Source organism: Polypterus senegalus, chromosome 6 (assembly GCF_016835505.1).
Source record: "Polypterus senegalus isolate Bchr_013 chromosome 6, ASM1683550v1, whole genome shotgun sequence".
Lineage (NCBI taxonomy): Eukaryota > Metazoa > Chordata > Cladistia > Polypteriformes > Polypteridae > Polypterus > Polypterus senegalus.
Window position 1 is genome coordinate 69,112,452 of NC_053159.1, and position 21,036 is coordinate 69,133,487.

General features: G+C 37.9%; 1 protein-coding gene across 1 annotated transcript in view; it reads right to left on the bottom strand.

The window, feature by feature from the left end:
* Positions 1-21,036, bottom strand: part of usp40 (ubiquitin specific peptidase 40) — a gene marked incomplete at its 5' end in the record, with an annotated part of 179,198 nt that overhangs the window by 104,840 nt on the left and 53,322 nt on the right. The window contains 5 exons of the mRNA XM_039755053.1: positions 7,662-7,715; positions 7,859-7,916; positions 15,068-15,200; positions 15,762-16,102; positions 17,756-17,826. Coding sequence (XP_039610987.1) covers positions 7,662-7,715; positions 7,859-7,916; positions 15,068-15,200; positions 15,762-16,102; positions 17,756-17,826 — 657 coding nt within the window. The remainder of the gene's footprint in view (positions 1-7,661; positions 7,716-7,858; positions 7,917-15,067; positions 15,201-15,761; positions 16,103-17,755; positions 17,827-21,036) is intronic.

The following is a 21,036-nucleotide window of genomic DNA, read 5'->3' on the forward strand; positions in this document are numbered from 1 at the left end:
GGAATAGCCGGCTGCTTCTCTTTATCAGCACATTTAGAAGACAAAGGACACTGGCGGAGAGGTGTGAAGGGATTTAAGAAGCAGTTTAAGGTGGGACGGAATTACGAGTTTTTTCGTAGGCTCTGGTAATTCTAGTGTTAAAGCACTAGCAAGTCATGAAATTAAATAATTGACAAGGATTGGTTTTTAATTAAGCAACTGGGTTAGAACAAAAACCTGGAACCACTGCGGCCCTCTAGGACTGAATCTGCCCAGCTGTGCTTTATAAGATCATGTTATTTGTTATTATGTCCTAAGATGTTGTTTCAGCTACTAAAAGTATGGACTCTCAGTCCCAGGTCAAAAGTACTGATATAGTTTTTTTGAAACATTCTTTTTAAGGCACCTCCCCCCAAGAGCATTGTCAAATATAACACAACAAAATGTTCCTAAACATAGCTGTAATTACCCTTGTTGAAAGTTCCTAAAACATAGCTCTAATTACCCTTGTTGAAATTCATTCTCCTTAGAAATAGATTTTGTCACTAAGAAAGTGGTAATATAAAAAATTAAGGATTCACTGACATTTTGTGTAATAAAAGTTAACAAACTTTTCAGAACTTCCGAATTTGTAATATCAAAGAGTACAATGTTTCAACACACTTTTACTTTTTACTAGGAGTGGATATCTTTGGAGTTTAGCAAAGATCTCACAAACAGATCAAAACATATTGTAAAACAGAAATCTCAATATAAGAAGAACTGGAAACAGGATAAAGCTAAAATAATGAGATACTAAAGAAATGGGGAATACATTATCCCCCCTTTTTTATTAGACTTGCATAACTTAAAACTTTAAATGTAAAAATGATCCTGATATTTACCATTTTTGGATTTGCTTTGTTTGATACAGTCAGTGATTTACATAAGACCACCTGACTGTCTAAAATTGACTATTCTTTTTGTGAATTGCAATTAAGTAAAAGCATATTAATAGTTTAAACTATGGTGGGTGGTTTAAAGAGATTGAGTTTTTGAATTAAATACAGGATTCTTGACCAATGAATGAAGGCAGAAAAGTGCAACATTAATTAAAAAATTTGGTAGAGGTAAGTTTAATAGTGTGGATTTGCATACCAGGCAAACACACATTCAGCTTTTGACACACTGTATATTACAATCAAGGTAATACCCATGAACTGATGTGCCACTTTGAAGAAGACTCTGCAAATGGACTAACAGAATACAGCAGCTGCATTTTCTCACCTTTTTGCAAAATGTGCATGTAGTAAATTTGCAACATAATGAACTGTCTCAAATATAGAACACATATCTGATATGGCATTCCAATAGACAAGTCATTCTCTCCAGCTACAAGACTAGACTGACTCTGGCCTGGACACACATTTGCCTAAGAGGGCGCAGTAGAAAACAGTGCCGATATGATGAAAAGTGCTGCAGAAGACTTAGACAACAAGGCAGGGGGAGAAACCGAAGCACAGCCAGCAAAACATTACATTGCCAACAAGCTCTTTCACAGTTAGTATAGATATGAATAGTAAGATGTATTTGCTTGTTTGTATGGAGTACCTCATCAGAAAAGGAAAATAAAAATCACAATAGTATGGCAGTGCTCCATTTCAGACTGCAATTGTAGTACTCCGCTGGTTTGTTACTAATTTCAATTAAGTATTTCATTTCTATGATAATTAATCTTGTTTATTTTAGGCTAAAGGTAGTCTTTAAGTATCAGGATAATAGGGTTAAACATAAACAAACAATATACAAACTTATAACAATTAGGGCTGGGAACTGATTTAAAAAAAATAAATCGCATGATCACATGGAATTGCGATTAATTAATCTAGCATTAAAACATGCAATCATAAAATAAATACATAAATCATGAATACACACTGAATCACAAAATTAATGCAGGCAAAGAAAAAAAGAAGACAATAAGAAAATTATGCCAATGTATTAATTCTAAAATTGGCACAGTATGAGAGACAGAGAAATGTCAAAGTAAAATTAATCAACAGTAGTGTTTGAATAAACTGCTAAAGACTGACTGAAATGAAATAAGCATCTCTTAAATAGGCATACGTTAAAATGTGTATAAAATACACGCTTATCCCATCCTTAATTGTCCATCACCATCAACGACTTTATAAACATATTCTACAGTGACAGCTACCCAGGAATGCCGTATAGGACCACCTATATGAGTGGGCAAAGGGATGAAGCAGTTGGTAATTGCATCCAAAGTGCTCACTAAGTGCTGTGCCTGTGAACATCAACCTCCAAGCTGCTTTTTTTTTCTCGTGTCTCTGAAAGCCCCGCTCCTTTGGACTTTAAGCAAATGTAAAGATTAAATGCTTTTGTTGCTGGTAGATTCGTAGTGTGCCTTGGGATTTTTTGCATAAAAAAAAACAAACAAAAAAAAAAATAAAAAGTTTGCCACCATAGAAAAATGGTTGGAAAACACTGTTCTACCTACACCTTTGTTCCTGGCACGCTAAAAAGTTCTCTGTAACAACTCTCTCGCTTAAAAAATGACACCATGCATTACTTCAGTGGTTATGTTTGGTATTTTGCATAAATTAGCAAAGATACTGCAAATTGGAGTAATGGGTAAGTATAATCATTACACTTTTGTTTTGTATAAATTTATCATTATATTAGGGCAGTCAGCACTGTGAGCTACCTGGCAGACTGACAAGGTAAATACAGAGGTACAAGATACTTATTTTTGTTTTAGTGGCACTCAAATAAAACATATTTTGCACATATCTGATAGGACATTGATTCGATCTTCTTACAAAAACATAACATGAAAAAAGAGCATAATTTTTTTCTTCACTATTGTTTTTAGGATTGCTCCAGGACTATCATAAACCCCCCTTCCTTCCACACTTATGTCATGAATAAATCAAGCAGTGGAATACCAGTACCACATACTGACATGTGGCAACTTTTTGTATTATTGTTTTGTAATGTGAAAAAGAAAGACATGAAAATGCCATCCTGACCAAAGCACTGCCAGACGTGATAGCCTTGTTGCCAGCACTGGATGTGACAATATTTTTAATGCGTTACACAGGCCACATTAAATCACAAAAATTAATATGTTAACTTTCCCAGGCCCAATATGCGGCATACATTTTACCTTATAAATTTGATTATTTGAAAATTTCTGATTTACAGTCTCTAGCAGTTTTTTTACATTACTAGGGGGCTCTACCCCCTGCTCACTTCGCTTGCCCACCCCCCGGGTTTGGTTTACCGGATATACAATTTAAAGAGATTGTTATTTTCATGGGAATTGTTACATATGAATTACTTTCACTTTTACTTTACAACTTTTGTAAAGACAATATTTGGAATTAACTTTTCATCAAGATCGCATTGAATTTTGATTCCGTGTTTGGACGTACATCTGCCTGTGACTGAATATCGTTTCCTTCTCTCTAATAAATAAAACAACTTTCTTGAATGTTTGTCCATGCTCTTTCTTCTTTGCTTTGTCCTTGACTTGTCATCTAGAATGTATAAAATTATTGTCATGATAAAATTTATAAGAGCTGAGAGTGCAGGAAGTGTGTCTGCCAAAAGCATTCACACGACCAAGGTTTTGTTTGAAAATATTTGCGAGTACGGCGTGACTTGAAAGAATCTCATGTTAAAAGTTTCCGTCTCACGGGACTTCATACTACAATAATGTTTTTGGAATCTTTTAATTCTCGCTGGCAACACGAATTTGACAATCTACAAGTCTCTGGCTTAAAGTTTAAATCCGAACAATATATTTGATTTCTTTTCGCTGTTCTGTTATTTCACCGAGTAATAATTTCCATTTGTTTGCGCTAATGTGATCCTTCCTATCCTTTTTATAGACTTTGGCATTTTCGTACTTCCATTATCTCTAACCTGCTATGCATGTGTACTGCGCCAACATTTCTGAATTCTTTACAATGTTCTTCTTTGTCATCAACTCTTTGTTCTTTATTTCTGGCCCCGGACGTGGTTAAATCTCTTTCTTGCAGGATGTATAACGCTGCTCGTATTGTAAAAGGGGTGGGGGGACTGAACGCACGCTAAGGAGACGCGGTCAGATCAGCTGCTGCCTTGCTGCTGCTGGTGGTAAGCTGCGTGTTCTGTTTGTCGCGCTGCACATCGACCATTTAAAAGCCTGTACAGCAGCTGTCCTTTTGCCACTTCGGGTCTCTGCCGCTCCAATTGTGAAGGGGGGGCTGAATGCACGCTGAGGAGATGCGGTCAGATAATCTGCTGGCTTGTTGCTGCTACTGCTGCCAATTAGCGTGTTGTGCTTGTCTCGCTGTATGTTGATCATTTAAAAGCCTGTACAGCAGCTGTCCTTTTGTCTCACTGCTTGTCTCACGTGACATCAAAGTGTTTTCAAAGAAGATCACGTCTCGTTTCCCTCCCATCCATCCATCCATCCTCTTCTGCTTATCCAAGATCGGGGTCGCGGGGGCAGCAGCTTGAGTAGAGATGCCCAGACTTCCCTCTCCCCAGCCACTTCTTCTAGCTCTTCTGGGGAAATCCCAAGGCGTTCCTGGGCCAGCCGGGAGACATAGTCCCTCCAGCACGTCCTGGGTCTTCCCCGGGGCCTCCTTCCTGGTTGGATGTGCCCGGAACACCTCGCCCGGGACATGTCCAAGAGGCATCCTGATCAGATGCCCGAGCCACCTTATCTGACTCCTCTCAATGTGGAGGCCCAGTGGCTCTACTCTGAGCCCCTCCTGGATGACTGAGCTTCTCACCCTATGTTTTAAGAAAGGCCCAGACACCCTGTGGAGGAAACTCATTTCAGCTGCTTGTATTTGCCATCTCGTTCTTTTGGTCGTTATCCATAGCTCATGACCATAGGTGAGGATAGGAACATAGATCGACTGGTAAATTGAGAGCTTTGCCTTATGGCTCAGCTCCTTTTTCACCACGACAGACCGATGCAGAGCCTGCATCACTGCAGACACCGCACCAATCCGCCTGTCAATCTCACGCTCCATTCTTCCCTCACCCATGAACAAGACCTCGAGATACTTGAACTCCTCCACTTGGGGCAGCATCTCACTCCCAACCGTGAGAGGGCACTCCACCCTTTGCCAGCTGAGGACCATGGTCTCGGATTTGGAGGTGCCGATTCTTATCCCAGCTGCTTCACACTCAGCTGTGAACCGATCCAGAGAGAGCTGAAGATCATGGCCTGATGAAGCAAACAGGACATCATCTGCAAAAAGCAGTGATTCCAATCCTTAGTCCACCAAACCAGACCCACTCAACACCCTGGCTGCGCCTAGAAATTCTAAAAGTTATGAACAGAATCGGTGACAAAGGGAAGGCCTGGTGGAGTCCAACTCTCAGTGGAAACAGGTTTGACTTACTGCCAGCAATGCGGACCAAGCTCTGACACCGATCGTACCATCCATCCCCACCATATACAGTGTTGACACTGCACAGCTTCAACTTCCTGAGATGCCGGAAGGTGGACCAGAATCTCCTCGAAGCCGTCCACAAGTCGTTCTCGATGGCCTCCCCAAACTCCTCCCACTCCCGAGTTTTTGCCTCAGCAACCACCGAAGTCGCATTCCGCTTGGCCTGCCGGTACCTATTAGCTGCCTCCGGAATCCCACAGGATAAAAGGGTCCTGTAGGACTCCTTCTTCAACTTGATGGCATCCCTCACCGCCGGTGTCCACCAACGGGTTCGGGGATTGTTGTCACGACAGGCACCAACCACCTTACGGTTACAGCTTCTGGTCAGCTGCCTCAACAATAGAGGCATGGAACATGGCCCATTTGGACTCAATGTCCCCCGCATCCCTCAGGACGTGGTCGAAGTTCTGCCAGAGGTGGGAGTTGAAGCTACTTCTGACACGGGACTCTGCCATATGTACCCAGCAGACCCTCACAACACATTTGGGCCTATCAGGCCTGACCGGCATCCTTCCCCAGCATCGAAGCCTACTCACCACCAGGTGGTGATCAGTTGACAGCTCCGCTCCTCTCTTCACCCGAGTGTCCAAGACATATGGCTGCAAGTCCGACAACATGACCACAAAGTCGATCATCGAACTGAGGCCTAGGGTGTCCTGGTGCCAAGTGCACATATGAACACCCCAATGCTTGAACATGGTGTTCGTTATGGACAATTTGTGATGAGCACAGAAGTCCAACAACAAAACACCACTTGGATCCTGATCTTTTGGGGATGGGAGGTCATTCCTCCCAATCATGCCCTTTCAGGTCTCACTGTCATTGCCAACATGAGCATTGAAGTCTCCCAGCAGAACAAGGGAGTCCTGAGAAGGTATGCCCTCTAGCACCCCCTTCCAGGGACTCGGAAAAAGGGTGGGTACTCCAAACTGCCGTTTGGCACATACGCACAAACAACAGTTAGGACCCGTCCCCCCACCCGAAGGCGAAGAGAGGCTACCCTCTCGTCCACCGAGGTAAACCCCAATGAACAGGCACCAAGTTAGGGGGCAATAATTATGCCCACACCCGCTTGGCGCCTCTCAACGAGAGCAATTCCAGAGTGCCCCTCTCAAGGAGATTGGTTCCAGGGTCCAAGCTGTGCGTCGAGGTGAGCCAGACTATATCTAGCCGGAACCTCTCAACCTTGTGCAATAGCTCAGGCTCCTTCACCTTCAGAGAGGTGACATTCCAGGTCCCAAGAGCCAGCTTCTGTAGCTGAGGATCGAACCGCCAAGGTCCCTGCCTTCGACCACCACCCAACTCGCACTGCACCCGACCTCCTTGGCCCCTCCCATAGGTGGTGAGCCCATGGGAAGTCATTTCCCTCACAAGATTTTTTTTTTTAAATAATAGAGAGAGACTAGTAATAGTACTATATCACCACCAATTCCATTGAACTGGAGTACATACAAGTCCAGTTTTGTTTTACATGTCTTTTCATTGCAAACAAGCTCAGAGTTAGAGATTTCTTAAGAAGATTAACCATATAACTAGTCTGAAACTTAATATGCAACAGCAGGCTAACTCAACTATTTTATTGCAACTGACTCAGACCGAGTAATTAATGCCCAAAAATAGTGAAAGGATCACAAAAAAATACCCAAAAGTACATAAAAGAGCTTGACATCAAGATTTTGCAGAATTAGGCTGTCCAATGGTAGAGAAATATTCTACAGTCAGGTTTCCTATTTTGGTTTTCCCACATCCCACTCATCATAAGACTTCTGAATAATACTGCAAAGCAAAAACCATGGACTGGGGGGACCAAGAGCAAATAGCAAGCAAAAAGTGACTAGGAGAAGATATCCCATCTAAATTTTAAGACTTTAAAATACTTTGCAATGGAATGCAACAACCAAGCACACATGTAATACATGGAAGATGGATTTGCAACATATTACATAATAATGCAATATTACCATAATATAAACGTATGACATAATGCATGTTCCCCATCCTAACAAAAAAAATAAATAAAAAAATAAAAAAATAACAGTTTCACTAACTGGTATAGCTTTTTGAAAGTGTCTGTTAAATGCATCACCAGGACAAATATAAAAACTATTAACAAAATTAAATAATTTCTACATAAATTCAAAATGCTTGATTGTATAAGCATACTGAATAAACTGCCAGTCATGGGGCAAGTTTAATAAACCTTAAAATATAAAGCTAAAATACCTGGGGGCAAGAGCTTTCCATTTCTGTCAATCTGCCTCAGACAGCTTTTACTTTCTGCAAAGAAAACAATTAATTAATTATGTTTTCATCATATATCATACAGCTGCTTTATCATGCTACTGTTTATAGCCTTAATTTCACATCAGGTTAATAATTTGTAAAGTATATTTAATAAAAGTGTTTTTCATATTTCTTACCAAGACTAATTTCCAGCTCAAGTTCTTCAATAGCTTTAAGCTTAATTTCAGACAACAACTGGGGTAAAGAAAGAAAATATATTATGTAAGAGCAAACACTGAAAGTTCACATATTTAAGATCCTAAATTATTTTTTTTTTTTTTTGTACTACTTTGTTCATACTGCATGCTGTGTTATTCAATTTTTGCCTTAACAACAGAACTAAACTTATAAATTGGGCTACATAAAATCAATCAATCATTTATTCAGCTCACTGTGGGAGGGAGCTGGTGTTTCTCCTGTGAGCATTAAAATAAAATAAAACTACCATAGAAACTGTTAAAGAAATAGACTAACCTGCTTACTAAGTGTAATTCCACAAAACTAGAGTAAGCAGAAACTGAACAAAATAAATCAATCAATGAATACAAAAAGTATATAATGCCACTCTATGTGTATTATTTATAATAAATGAAGAACAAACTTTGCATGAGAAACAAATGTTATACTTAAGGAAAAGAACATACCTCAAAACCCAAACCCTAATTGACGACTCAAACAGTGCTACAATGAAAAACATGCAAGTAAAATAAATCCACAATCTTTCTCATATTTTACATCTCTCTATTATAAAAAAAAAATCATGGAAGGAGACGATACGTGATTTTCTCGGAGACACTTTAATATCCCGCGAAAGACACTTTAACGTCCTGCAAGACAAGGCAGTGAGTCAAAAGGACAGCTGCTGTACAGGCTTTTAAATGATCGACGTGCATCGCAACAAGCAGAACACGCAGCATCAAGCCAGCAGCTGATCAGATCGCATTTCCTTAGCGTGAGCTCAAGCCCCCCTTTCACAACACAAGCAGTGGCTGGCGCGTATCGCAAACCAGGGGGGGAAGGGGCCAAAGCCTCCTAGTACATGTAAATAAATAAAATGTACAATGTTCCCATTAACTAATACCCACTCTTAACCATCCCACGTCTTACAACAAAACATTACAAACAAAGACGCAAAGTTTTACAAGTGCCACAAATCCAAAACCAAAAAAATACAGAGTAAAACATCTATGAAAAAGTATAAAAATTAACAAATAAACAATCACAAAACAGAACAATAGAAAATACAGTGTGAGCCCACTAAATGAACCGATCAGCAGATTTGTACAATAATCACTGAAGGGAATATACCATGAAGCCTAAACGGGCACAGGAGACATTGAGTGAAGTATCACTAGATTCCTGGATAGTGGATTTGTATATATTGTGTTCTCTTTACTTGTTTAAAATTTATTATATTTTTTAACTTCAGTATTGGTTTGCTGTGTCCTGAAGAAGAGGTTTTCCTTGAAAACACATGAGCCAGACCTACACTACACATCACTTGATGCGGTCAGGAATCAAGTGATACTTCACTCAGTTTCTTCTAGATAAACTGGTAAATAACAGCATCAAGGACTCTGTATCTGTACTATGCAGCAACCCTTCCTCTGCACAATTAAGCATTGTTGTTTCATATAACGATATCTTAATAATGTCTGATTGCATTTACAAAAATTTTAATACAACTAGGGGGCTCTGCCCTCTGCACGCTTTGCTCGCCCACCCCCGTGTTTAGTTTTCCGGATATACAATTTATTTTTTGTATAGTCCAAAATCATGCAAGAAGTGCCACAATGCGCCTTAACAGGCCCTGCCTCCATGCATCCCCCCAGCCTTGACCCTCTAAGAAGACCAGAAAAAACTTCCAAAAAAAAAACCCTTGTAGGGAAAAAAATCGAAGAAACCTTGGGAAAGGCAGTTCAAAGAGAGACCCCTTTCCAGGTAGGTTGGGCGTGCAGTGGTTGTCAAAAAGAAGAGGGTCAATACAATACAGTACAATACAGTACATAGAACAGAATAAATCCTCAATATAGTATAAAACTAAAAATTCTACAACAGGAGTGGGCAAACTACGGCACGCGGGCCACATCCGGCCCATTGGTCTTTTTAATCCGTCCCGCCGAAGATTGGTACAAAATTGCCCAAATCAAATCATATCATAATTATGACTGCATTCATTTGACCTTGTCCTGTAATGCCTGGCATTCCACAGTGATACATTGACTTGATTTGGCAGAGCCCGGGTTACTCTCTGTTACTACTCTACTACTGCTCGGAATCCATCTGCAACAATGAGTGGACCAAAGAAAGGAAAAGTCGACAGTGAGTGCCGAGTGTTTAATAAGGAATGGACAACTAAATACTTTTTCACTGAAGTCCGGTCAAAGGCTGCATGTCTTATTGCCAAGAAACCATTGCAGTTTTAAAGGAATACAACATCAGCCATCACTTTTCCACCAAGCATGCTAATTACGCTAACAACCAGTCAACGCAAGAACGGACGGCTACCGCTCAGAAGTTGGCAGCTAGTTTGCAGGCTCAGCAAAACACCTTTATCCGACAAACTACCATCCAAGAATCAAGCACGAAGGCAAGTTATGTGCTGCCATTCAAATTAGCAAAGCCCAGCATGCCTTTCTCTGAAGGGGAGTTTCTCAAAGAGTTCATGGTAGAGACAGCAGGTATCTTGTGTCCTGAGAGCAAGAACAAATTTGAAAAAAATGAGCTTATCACGCAGGACAGAGACTTGCCGTGTTGAGCCAATTGACGAAGACTTAGCTAGCAAGTTAAACAAAAAAGTGGAGTCATTTACATTATATTCCTTGGCACTGGACATAAAGTAATGACATAAAGGTCATCCCTCAGCTTTAAATTTTTATCAGAGAGATTAATGACAATTTTGAGATAACAAAGGAGTTTTTGGCCATGGAATCCCTAAAGGGGAAAATGCGGGGAGAGGACTTGTATGACAGCGTCGGGGGTCATCAATAGGCACAAGCTACCTCGGAGTATGCTCGCCAACGTTACCACAGATGGATCGCCAAATCTGACTGAAAAAAACATTGGGTTGCTCAAAAGAATCCAGGAGAGGGTGAAGGGGGACATCCCCGAGCAGGAGCTAATTTTCTTACACTGCCTAATCCACCAGGAAGCACTGTGTAAATCTGTATTGCAGCTTGACTACGTAGTGAAGCCAGTATTAAAACTCGTTAACTTTATTCAAGCGAGGGGACTTCAGCATCGTCAGTTTATTAAGTTTCTTGAAGAAATTGACGCTGATCACCAGGATTTGCTTTACCACCCGAATGTCCGCTGGTTAAGTTTGGGGAAAGTATGTCGACGAATGTGGGAGCTCAAATGATTATCTCATTTTTGGAACTACTTCTGAAAGCTGACGATTTTCCTGAGCTGAGTGACACAGATTGGCTTTGTGATTTAGCTTTTGCTGTGGACATACTGACACACATGAATGAGCTGAACTTGAAGCTACAAGGGAAAGACTAGTTTGTGTATGAAATGTACACAAACGTCGGAGCATTCAAAACCAAGCTAGCTTTATTCTCAAGCAAATGTCAAACAACTCATTCGTTAATTTCCCCACACTCGCTGTGCTGAAAGAGGCCCCTCGGCTTGTGAAAAAATACAGGAAATCACTGGACGACTTGCATGGAGAATTCTGCCGTCAGTCCTCTGATTTTGGAAAAATTTACAAGTCACTTCAGCTGGTGTCATGTCCCTTCACACAGGACCCTGAAACGGCGCCACAGGAGTTGCATTTGGAACTGATTGATCTCCAGTGTGACACCATCTTAAAGTTTAACTCTCTTAAACTGGATGAGTTTTATGCTTCATTTAGGCAAATTTCCAAACATCCAGAAGATGGCACAAAGGATGCTGGTGTTGTTTGGCTCTATGTATGTGTGTGCACAGACTTTTAGTGTGATGAACACCAACAAAGCACCCCACAGATCCACCAAACCTCAGATCTGTTTTGAGAATTGCCACAACAAAACTAACACCAGACTTCGATGTACTGGCAAAAAAGGGTGATCAACAACACTGTTCCCACTAAGTGAATGTAAATATTAACACTGTAATGCCTTTTTTATGTTTGATATGTATGCATGTAGTGCTGACCCGGCCCATCTGTCAAATTTTAAAAGTCAATGTGGCCCCTGAGCCAAAAGGTTTGCCCACCCCTGTTCTAGAAGTACAGAGTAGAATTTCACATTAGATGATATCACATAATATGATTTGGATTTGTTTTAAGTCTTGGAGACCTCATTCATCAAGCTGCCTCCCCTATTTTGCCATTCCACATCTGAAACAGTGCTAATCCGATGAAAGGAATTCTCTTTACAACAATTCCTGCGATCCACCATCAGGGATGACTTTACCTTAGACAGGCAATATACAATTTAAAGAGATTGTTATTTTCTTGGGAATTGTTACATATGCATTATTTTCACTTTTACTTTAAAAACTTCTGTAAAAACAATACTTGTCCTTTATTTCTGGCCCCATGCGTGGTTAACTTCTTTCTTGCCAGACGTATAATGCTGCTCGTGTTGTGAAAGGGGGTGGCTGAACGCACACTAAGGATATGCCTTTGGATCATTTGCTCTCTTTTTGCTGCTTGCGAGCTGCCTCTTCTGCTTGTCGCATGTTTTAAGAGCTGGGAGCACGTGATGCTTGTTTACCAAATGCAATCCAACAACTGCTAGGTTAGATGTCTGTGGACTTGTTTTAAATGATGGCTCACTGCCTGGTTTCGCGTGACATTGCAAAAACAATACTTGTCCTTTATTCCTGGCCCCTGGCGTGGTTAACTTCTTTCTTGCAAGATGTATAATGCTGCTTGCGTTGTGGGGGGTGGAGAATGGTTTTGCTACTGTCGCGCTGCCCTTTGATCTTTTTAAACCCTGTACAGCCTCTGTCCTTTTTGATACTTTGTGTCTCTGCTGCTTGCATTGTGATAGCTTCTCCGTGATCATAAATATACACCTGACCGAATTGTGTTTTCTTTGAAATTAAACTTGTTGTTGCTTTAACTGTTGCGGGTCCACAGATTCTCATAGCGTATGTTCCATTATTGTGTATATCTACGTTTTGTACATTGAATGATGTAAATGCGAAAAACTTTGTTTTCTGCTCTTTTCCTTTTATTTCTGACCTTGCTTTATCTTGCTATTTTTTCAATTACACCTGGTCCTGATGATTAATTTCCTTTTTTTGCGCTAATGCGATCTTTTATTCGTCAACATTTCATTTATAACGTATTGTCCTTTACATGCTTTATATGCACTGAGACACCTGTATCAGTAGCCAAGTTTCCATCCAGTTTTTTGCGACTTTTTTTATCGACAAACAGAATATACGTAAAAAAAATGTGCGAAATTTGCTGTCTCCAGCCTGTTTCCATCCAACTGGCTTCTTATCGATAAAATGATGTGCGTGATGACGTCATCCCCTCCAAAACGAACTGTCGCATAAGTTTTGTTGTATCGCAAAAAGAAAATCTGCCCTTGAGCCATTTCCATACATAATTTTGTGTATGTCGCAAATTATCTACCTTTTTTTTTTCCACGTTACACCCCCTCCACTAAACAAAGAAACAAAGAAATGGAGATATTATTAAGACAGTTTTTTTAAATTTGCCAGCTTATGTTATTTCAGTTTCACAAATAATTGGAATTGTACATAATATCCGAAGACGACAGCAGAATGAAGCAGTTGCTTGTCTGATAGCCCTAGAGCTCGAAGAAAGTACCCCAGTGCGACGAAACCCACGGGTATGGGAGAGACAACGGAATAAGACCTTCTGGGAGGAGGCGGTGGGGAGACACTTCACAGAAAATCTCTGGCTGCAACATTTTAGAATGACACAGCCGATGTTTGAGATGTTGTGTGGATTCATCAGTCCTGATGTTGCGCCCATCACAGGTTGTCCCGGTTCCAACCCAAAAGCGGATTGCCATCGCCCTTTAAAAGCTGGCAACCTGCGGCGAGTATAGAGTAGTTGGAGAAACTTTCGGGGTTAGTAAAACTACCGTCCATTGATGTGTATATGCTGTGTGCACCGCTATTAAAGAAAAATGAATGCGGCGTTATATCAGACTTCCGACTGTAGCGGAGGCCAATGAAATTGCATACCGCAATTCCTTGGTGAATCTTGTGCCACAGATTTATGGTGTGCTGGATGGCACGCATGTGCCTATTCTTCCCCCGACGGAAGGCTACCGCGATTACATTAATCGCAAAGGGTGGCTATCTATTGTTCTCCAGGCCGTTGTTGATGACAGGTGCATGAAACAAAACATTTGTGTTGGCACTCCTGGAAGTGCCCATAATGCAGCTGTGTTTGCAGCATCGGATCTGTACAGGTGAGCCTACCTTTCAACACCCCTTCTCAGTGCGATAACTACTGAATTAGTACTGTAACCTGCTTCCCTTAAGGTTTTTAATTAAAACTGAAATTTGAATTAATACAAAATAACGACTTTTAATAAAAAAAAAAAACTAAAGTTAATATTAATGAGAAAATTTCTCATATATGCTAAAACATCTGCCATTTAATAATAATAAAAAAAAATGTTTAGATAATGAAACACACCGTTTATTAAATATTTTGACTGGCACAGTAAATTACCTTTGCGGTTTTTGTATTATTTAGACATCCTGAGAGACACCCCCAGGCTACAGTTGATGTGGAGGGAGTTCAGGTACCCCTTTTAGTAGCAGGAGACCCAGCCTATCCGCTACTGCATTGGCTCATTACGAGAAATAACGAGTCTCTGCATCAGACCATGCGAACCGCTCCACTATTCTCGTTTTGATTGCACGTGATGAAAATGTATCATGTGACACATTTATTTGCGTTAAAGCCCTTTTTTTCCGACAAAAAGTGTTTCCAATGTAGTTTTTGCAACATCTGAAGTATCGATATGGAATTTATGCGCTAAAGTTAAACAGAAAAATATTATGTCGACATGTACAACATTTTATCGATAATTAGCATTTCCATCAGCTAAAATTTGAAGCGCTAAATATTTTTTCGCAAAAACTCCTTGGATGGAAACCTGGTTTGTGTGTGCTGCTTCCCTTTACACTACAGATTTTTTTTGCCCATTCTCTTTCATCTTGCAGTTCTTTTATTTGTCTTTCGTGATCTTAACGTGAAGATCACATATCGTCTCCTAGTCATTCATTCCACAGGATTTTTTTTTTTTTATAATAGAGAGATGGTCAAAATGCAGAAAGCAGTGCCCATTTACTATGCAGGACAAAAAAATCTGAATAAAAAGAAGGAAGAAAACAAGCCTTATTTTTTTTACACAGCCTCTTACCGTTCGTTCATCAGCAGGAACCTTGACTGTTTTCTTCTCATTCTGAGAGGATTTTCTGTTTGGAAAGTATTCTACTTCTAGCCACTCTGATTCTAACACTAAGGTAAGTTCATTTCCAGACTGCTTTAAGAGACTGCAAAAAAAGTCAGAAATTTTAATCTTACTGAAATGGTAAAGGCTAATCAACCATTAAAGAGTATTCTGAATTAAAATTATAAAAAAAACATAATGGCTGCTTTTGAAAATTACACATTTAAAATTACAATTAAAATTTGTGTTAATATTATAATTTTTTACAGAAATGAGAATGTGCAACATATTTTGTTTTTTCTATTTTGTGTTTATATTGAATATAGAGCTGTTCGGTCCAGTTGAGGACACACTATCCTCAATGAACATTTTTCCTGTATATGTTACATTATAGAAAAGAAGTATAAGCACTGACAGTGTTGTTTATAGCTTAATGCATTGGCCTATAAAACAAAAACTCAAAGGATGGCAAATTATGCGACTGTTAATTGGGCAGACATGATAGAAATTGACATGCATGAGTTATTCCAATATTTTTGTTATTTAAATAGCCAGATAGTACAAATATTATGACTGAATTTTGCGAAAAGGAATGGACTTCTTTTAAAGTCAAGAGGCAGAGTATTAATTAGTTGAGCAATTAAAAAAAAAAAAAAATTCTTACCAAGAATCACCATTATGTGGATTGACAACTAAAATGGAGTCTCCATCTTCAAGTGACAAATCTGAGATGGTTTTAAGGAAGTCAGTTGCAGAGTACTTAGTCCACTTGTTACTGTGAAATTTCTGACCCTTGCGCTGATGATATATATTAAATTCTTTTGAAAGCTCCACCTGGATAACAGCCTCACAAGCATCATGCAACAATGTGTCCCTAGCAAAACATTGTTGTGTCTCCTTAAACTCTGTAGCACCTCCAGTTATTTCTTTACTCTCATTAAGACAAATGATATTTAGCAACACTGGCTCAAACTCTATGCCCATCTTCAAGGTTACACCATTGACCTGAAAAAAGCAAGAAAAAAAATTGCCACAAGGAATGGCTGCATAATAAGGCCTAATTCTATAATTGTACTATTTTCAAATGGAGTTGTAAGAGCCATTTTCCTAGTTCTATAAGATTCATGAATATTTTACTAGATGACAATGCATAATCTATGGGAGGTTCCTATAACCCCCATAAATAGAATTGTATTGGTATATTCCTGCCATTTCTAACAGCTTCGAGTAAACAATATTCTTCAGTTAGTGACAGCCTTGCCTTGAGTAAGGCGTGGAAGGCATAAGGTTTTAAATCATGCCAACCTGCCTACGGGCCTTTTGAGTGTGAAGTAACTTGTAAAACAGCACTCTTTAAGTGTTGAACTGTATGCTTAAGACATACAGAAGAAGAAATTAAGAACCTTTAAGTATAGAAAGAAGAAGTAAAGAACTTTTAAGCATAGAAATAACTAAAGTTTAAGTTTCTCAAGAAAAGCTAAGTTTATAGAAGATGCATTTTTTCCATTGTATTCTACGTGTGTAACACGCAACTCATGCCACATAATGCACATGTCCATTATCCATTTGTATGGTGAAAACATGCAAAATGTATGCATTTTTTTCTAATGTATTTACTGTTACATTCTGAAAAGCCCACATTAAATGTCAACAGGAATGATGTCGTTTTCAGAATACTGTGTGTTTGAACTGAAGATATGCTTCTCCCCCTACCCCACTACAAACTATATGAGGTAACATGTAAAAAAAATATATCATTTTTGGATGGAGTTTTCCTTTATGTGAAATCTTAGACACTATTTCTATTTGTAAATAAAGATTTAAAAACAGATGGAGTAGGGGTCGGGTGTCTTATTAAAGAGTTAAAGATTTAACTGTAATATAGAAATGGACCTTGCTGTTTCACATACGTACTTCATCAACTAATATCTCCTCTATATTTTAAGTAGGTACTTTTTCTTTGCTTTCTTCACAGGCAAGCTAGATTTAAGAGAAAAAAAAACATTGCTCCTCCTTCGTCAACTGACTCTTAAATTTACTTTAATACTGTACAGATACTGTATCAAAGTATTATTTAATACTACGGTTACTTGCTGTGGCCCCTTTTTCAACAAGTCTAACATGATTATTCATCATTAGTTCAATAAATCACATCCTAAGCTCCTGTACTTTGTCTACTAACATTTTTGCTAAAGGTTTCTTGGTTTAAAAGAGATGTCTTCAAGTGTCCACCCAACTTGGCCATGTATTTTGGTTATGCCCTCAGATTTATGACAACGGATTCAAAATGATAACCTACTTAAAGAACACCATCAGAACAGTATGTAGTATTCAGAATTTCTCACTCCTTGCTGCTCTATGACCACTCAATTGCAGTAATCTTTATTCGATTCATTTGCTCTACTGGAGAAAACCTAATCCTTCTGGATTATATACCAATATATTCAGTGTATATGTATAAAATGTTAACTTATATGTGTATCTAATTAACTTACAATGGATTGTAACATACTGGTGTTTGAAAATCATCAATGCCATTTATTAAAAACATAATGGGAATATCAAATATAATTTTGGAAAACTTGATATTTTATTTTTAGAAAAATGACAGCAATACAGAAGAGACTTTACAAAAATACTTATATCAACTTTAGTTACCTCTTTTCCATTCCACAAAAACAGATCAGATCCTTGCTTAATTCCTACATTACTAATAGATTCATTATCATCTGGAATAAAGAAAACAAAAAGTAAAGAATAAAAATCAAACACAATATTGCAAATTCAAATCAGCAAAAACATTTGATTTTCAACTTTCTAGCAGAAATATAAAAATTTAATACATAGTCTATAATATACTGGATCCTATTCAAGAAGTATGCTGTATAACCAGCACTTGACAATCCAATGCTAGGCACAATCTGAAACATTTTCACAATAATTTCACACCAGACAAATTTAGTGATGACAATGCAATTTATTAACATGTGTAGATGATATAGCGAAAAAACCAAGATGACATAAGGAGAACCTGCAAACTAGGGGTGAAAAGATTGATCAACAGTATCAAAAATGTATCTATAAACGAGGGAGCGAGTTTATGTTTTTTCCTGTCTGCTTTTTACAGGGTTTTTCACCGCTGTTGAAAACTTCCACACAGAAAGAACCTCAGTTACAGTCAGTTGTAACAACAGCACAGGATCATAAAAAAAGTAAACAAATGAAAATTTTATGTGAACTAATAAATTACATGAAACGCTTTGATGTTAAGGTCAGTTCTCTCATTTTCAGAGAAATCAAAGAATGTTTAAAATTTCTGTCAGCCGCACTCTCCAATTTAATTGATATAATTAGGTTTTAATAAACAGTCAATCGTTCAAATTATTATTTTCTAGAAATATACAGTGCTGTTCTTACATTATTCGCAAAGTAAACCCTGTACACACTAATTATGTGCATGTATAACTGATTACCATCCATCTTTGGTAACTGCTTTCTTTAAGTTGCCTGGAGAAGCTTTAGGTACAGTGAAAAATTGTAAACCTCAAGAAATGCACACAAAGTACAAAGAACTTATTGATCAGTAAGTTTAGCAAACACCAAAAGCAAAATGAGAAACAGCCCAAAACAGGTCACACTAGATCAATGCTGAGCACTTGGACACACACAACTACACTTAGCCATACACGGCAAATCAGAAATCACCAGCTGGACCACAATGTGATGTTATGTAGATTGTTATTCCTGTTAACGAAAACTACAAGTATATTGTTAACAAAAATATAATCATTTTATTAATTAAAAAGAAAATAAAAATAAAAACCTATCTACAACTTGAACTAAAAAAAAAACAAGAAAATAAAAATGAAAATTAAATTAGTTTTGTATTTTTAACTTTCACCACACTAGTTTTTGCACATTATGTATAATGTTTACTATTTAAAAATCCATCAATCGCAAATTTGGTTAAGAGCAAACATTGATTCATGCTCATGTGCAAATATCCCATGCTGCTGGCATCTAAATAGGTGGATTTCACTGTTTTTTTCCTCCATCAGTCAGTTTTTGCTTCTAGAACCAAACATCAGTAAAATGTTAGGCAACTTTAAACTTTATGCTTCAAATTAAGTCAGTATTTAGACCGGAAAAATGTTATCTTTTCACGTCAAAGCAGGTAGGAATTTCAACCATTTAACCTTATTATCCCCAGATACTGCTTGCTTATTAACAGTACTTTTGCAGTGGCATGGAGGTCTAGCAAACGAACAGCTATTGAACGGTTGACGTCCATCAAGAATACGGTTGGAAAAAGTGATAAAAGAATCTTGTTCATTTCATTGTTTCTTATCATCATGGACAACTGTAGCATCAATATTTATTTTCCTAGCGAGCACAGAAAATTTTGTTATTTCTTTCTGGCTTGCTTTGTTTTTCCTGCTTGTTCCTCAATTTAATTCAAAACTTTGACTTTCACATACTTACTAATGTTTGATATTAATTTTTATTTTGTGTCATTAATGTCATCTACTTTTATTTCTATAGTATTTCTATGACTATCTGTGAAGTGCTTTCAGCATTTGAAAGGGGCTATATACATAGCATGTATTACTACTATTATTATTTTTACTACATTGTACCATGAGTTCAGGTTTGATTGCTAGCCCAGTCAGTGTCTGTGCAGAGTTTGCATGTGTTCCCCATGTGAATGTGGACAGTGTGTAAATTGCTTTACAGCTGGATATTAAAAGTGTGTCATTAAGCACTCTCAATTGCCAAAGTATGTTTATTCCTACATGTGTTGTTCAATTACATCCTCCCAGTTTAGGGTCACAGGGAGCTTCCCAGGTTTTGCATGCTACTTATTAAAAGTGAATGATTTGAGACATTCCTATAATTGATGCTCAGTATTAAATGGTATGCTTGTAGAAATTCAGTATGCACATGGAAAAACATTCATCTCAATTTCTATTACTAGTTATTAACACAGTATAAGTATTGATTTTACAGTATTTTCAAAAAGAAAAAAAAAATTAAAAAAAAAATACACTTTCAAAGTAGATAATATATGTTCTGCATCGGAATAAATATGAGTAAACATGTATAGTAATTTTACTGCTCAACAAGGATTATCTCAACAGTCAGAAATCATTTTTGAAACTAAATAACTTGCTTAAATTTGTTGCAGGTTTAGGTAACAAATGCCATCGGAGCATACTTGTTATTTGATTCTTGCATTTTCCTACTGTATTGGAAGCCTTAAACTGTCACATATCAGGAGAAAATATAATTCTGTCACAGACAGTAAAATTACTGTATATGTATTAAGGTTGACAGGTACAATATGAATGATATGCACAGTGACAACTATAAAGAAAATTGTGTTTTTTTACATTTGCCAAATTGTGTCTGTGTGAACAGTTTTGGTGAGTAATATAAACCAATATAATGTAACAAAAATTATAAATTAATTGCTGAAAAACTAGAACTAAATAAAAACAGAGAAGAAAAAATTAGAAAATGCTGAAAAATAAAACTCTACTTGTTTCAATGGATGAAAACGTATGTAAACTGCCTTGCAGATGTAATTTATGTGTTGCCTTTATCATATGGAGCATCAGGGGAAAAAAAGAACAGCTAAGAAACATCACTAATGAAAAACAAGTATGCATTATTACAAACAAATGCTCTGAACTGATTATACAACTTGCTAATAGATAAATCACAACTCACAAATCAAATATAACAAAAAAATCTCAAATACTATTTTGGCCATTGTTCAATAATTTATAAGAAAACTCTGCTTTAGCGCTTTGATGCTGGAACATAGTTACACAACAGCTTATTAGTGTTGATCACCGAATTTCTCCAAAGCGTTATTCACACTGAATTTGCTGCGTTCGCATTCACCTTTGTTTGTCAAATTATTTACTAATAATTTA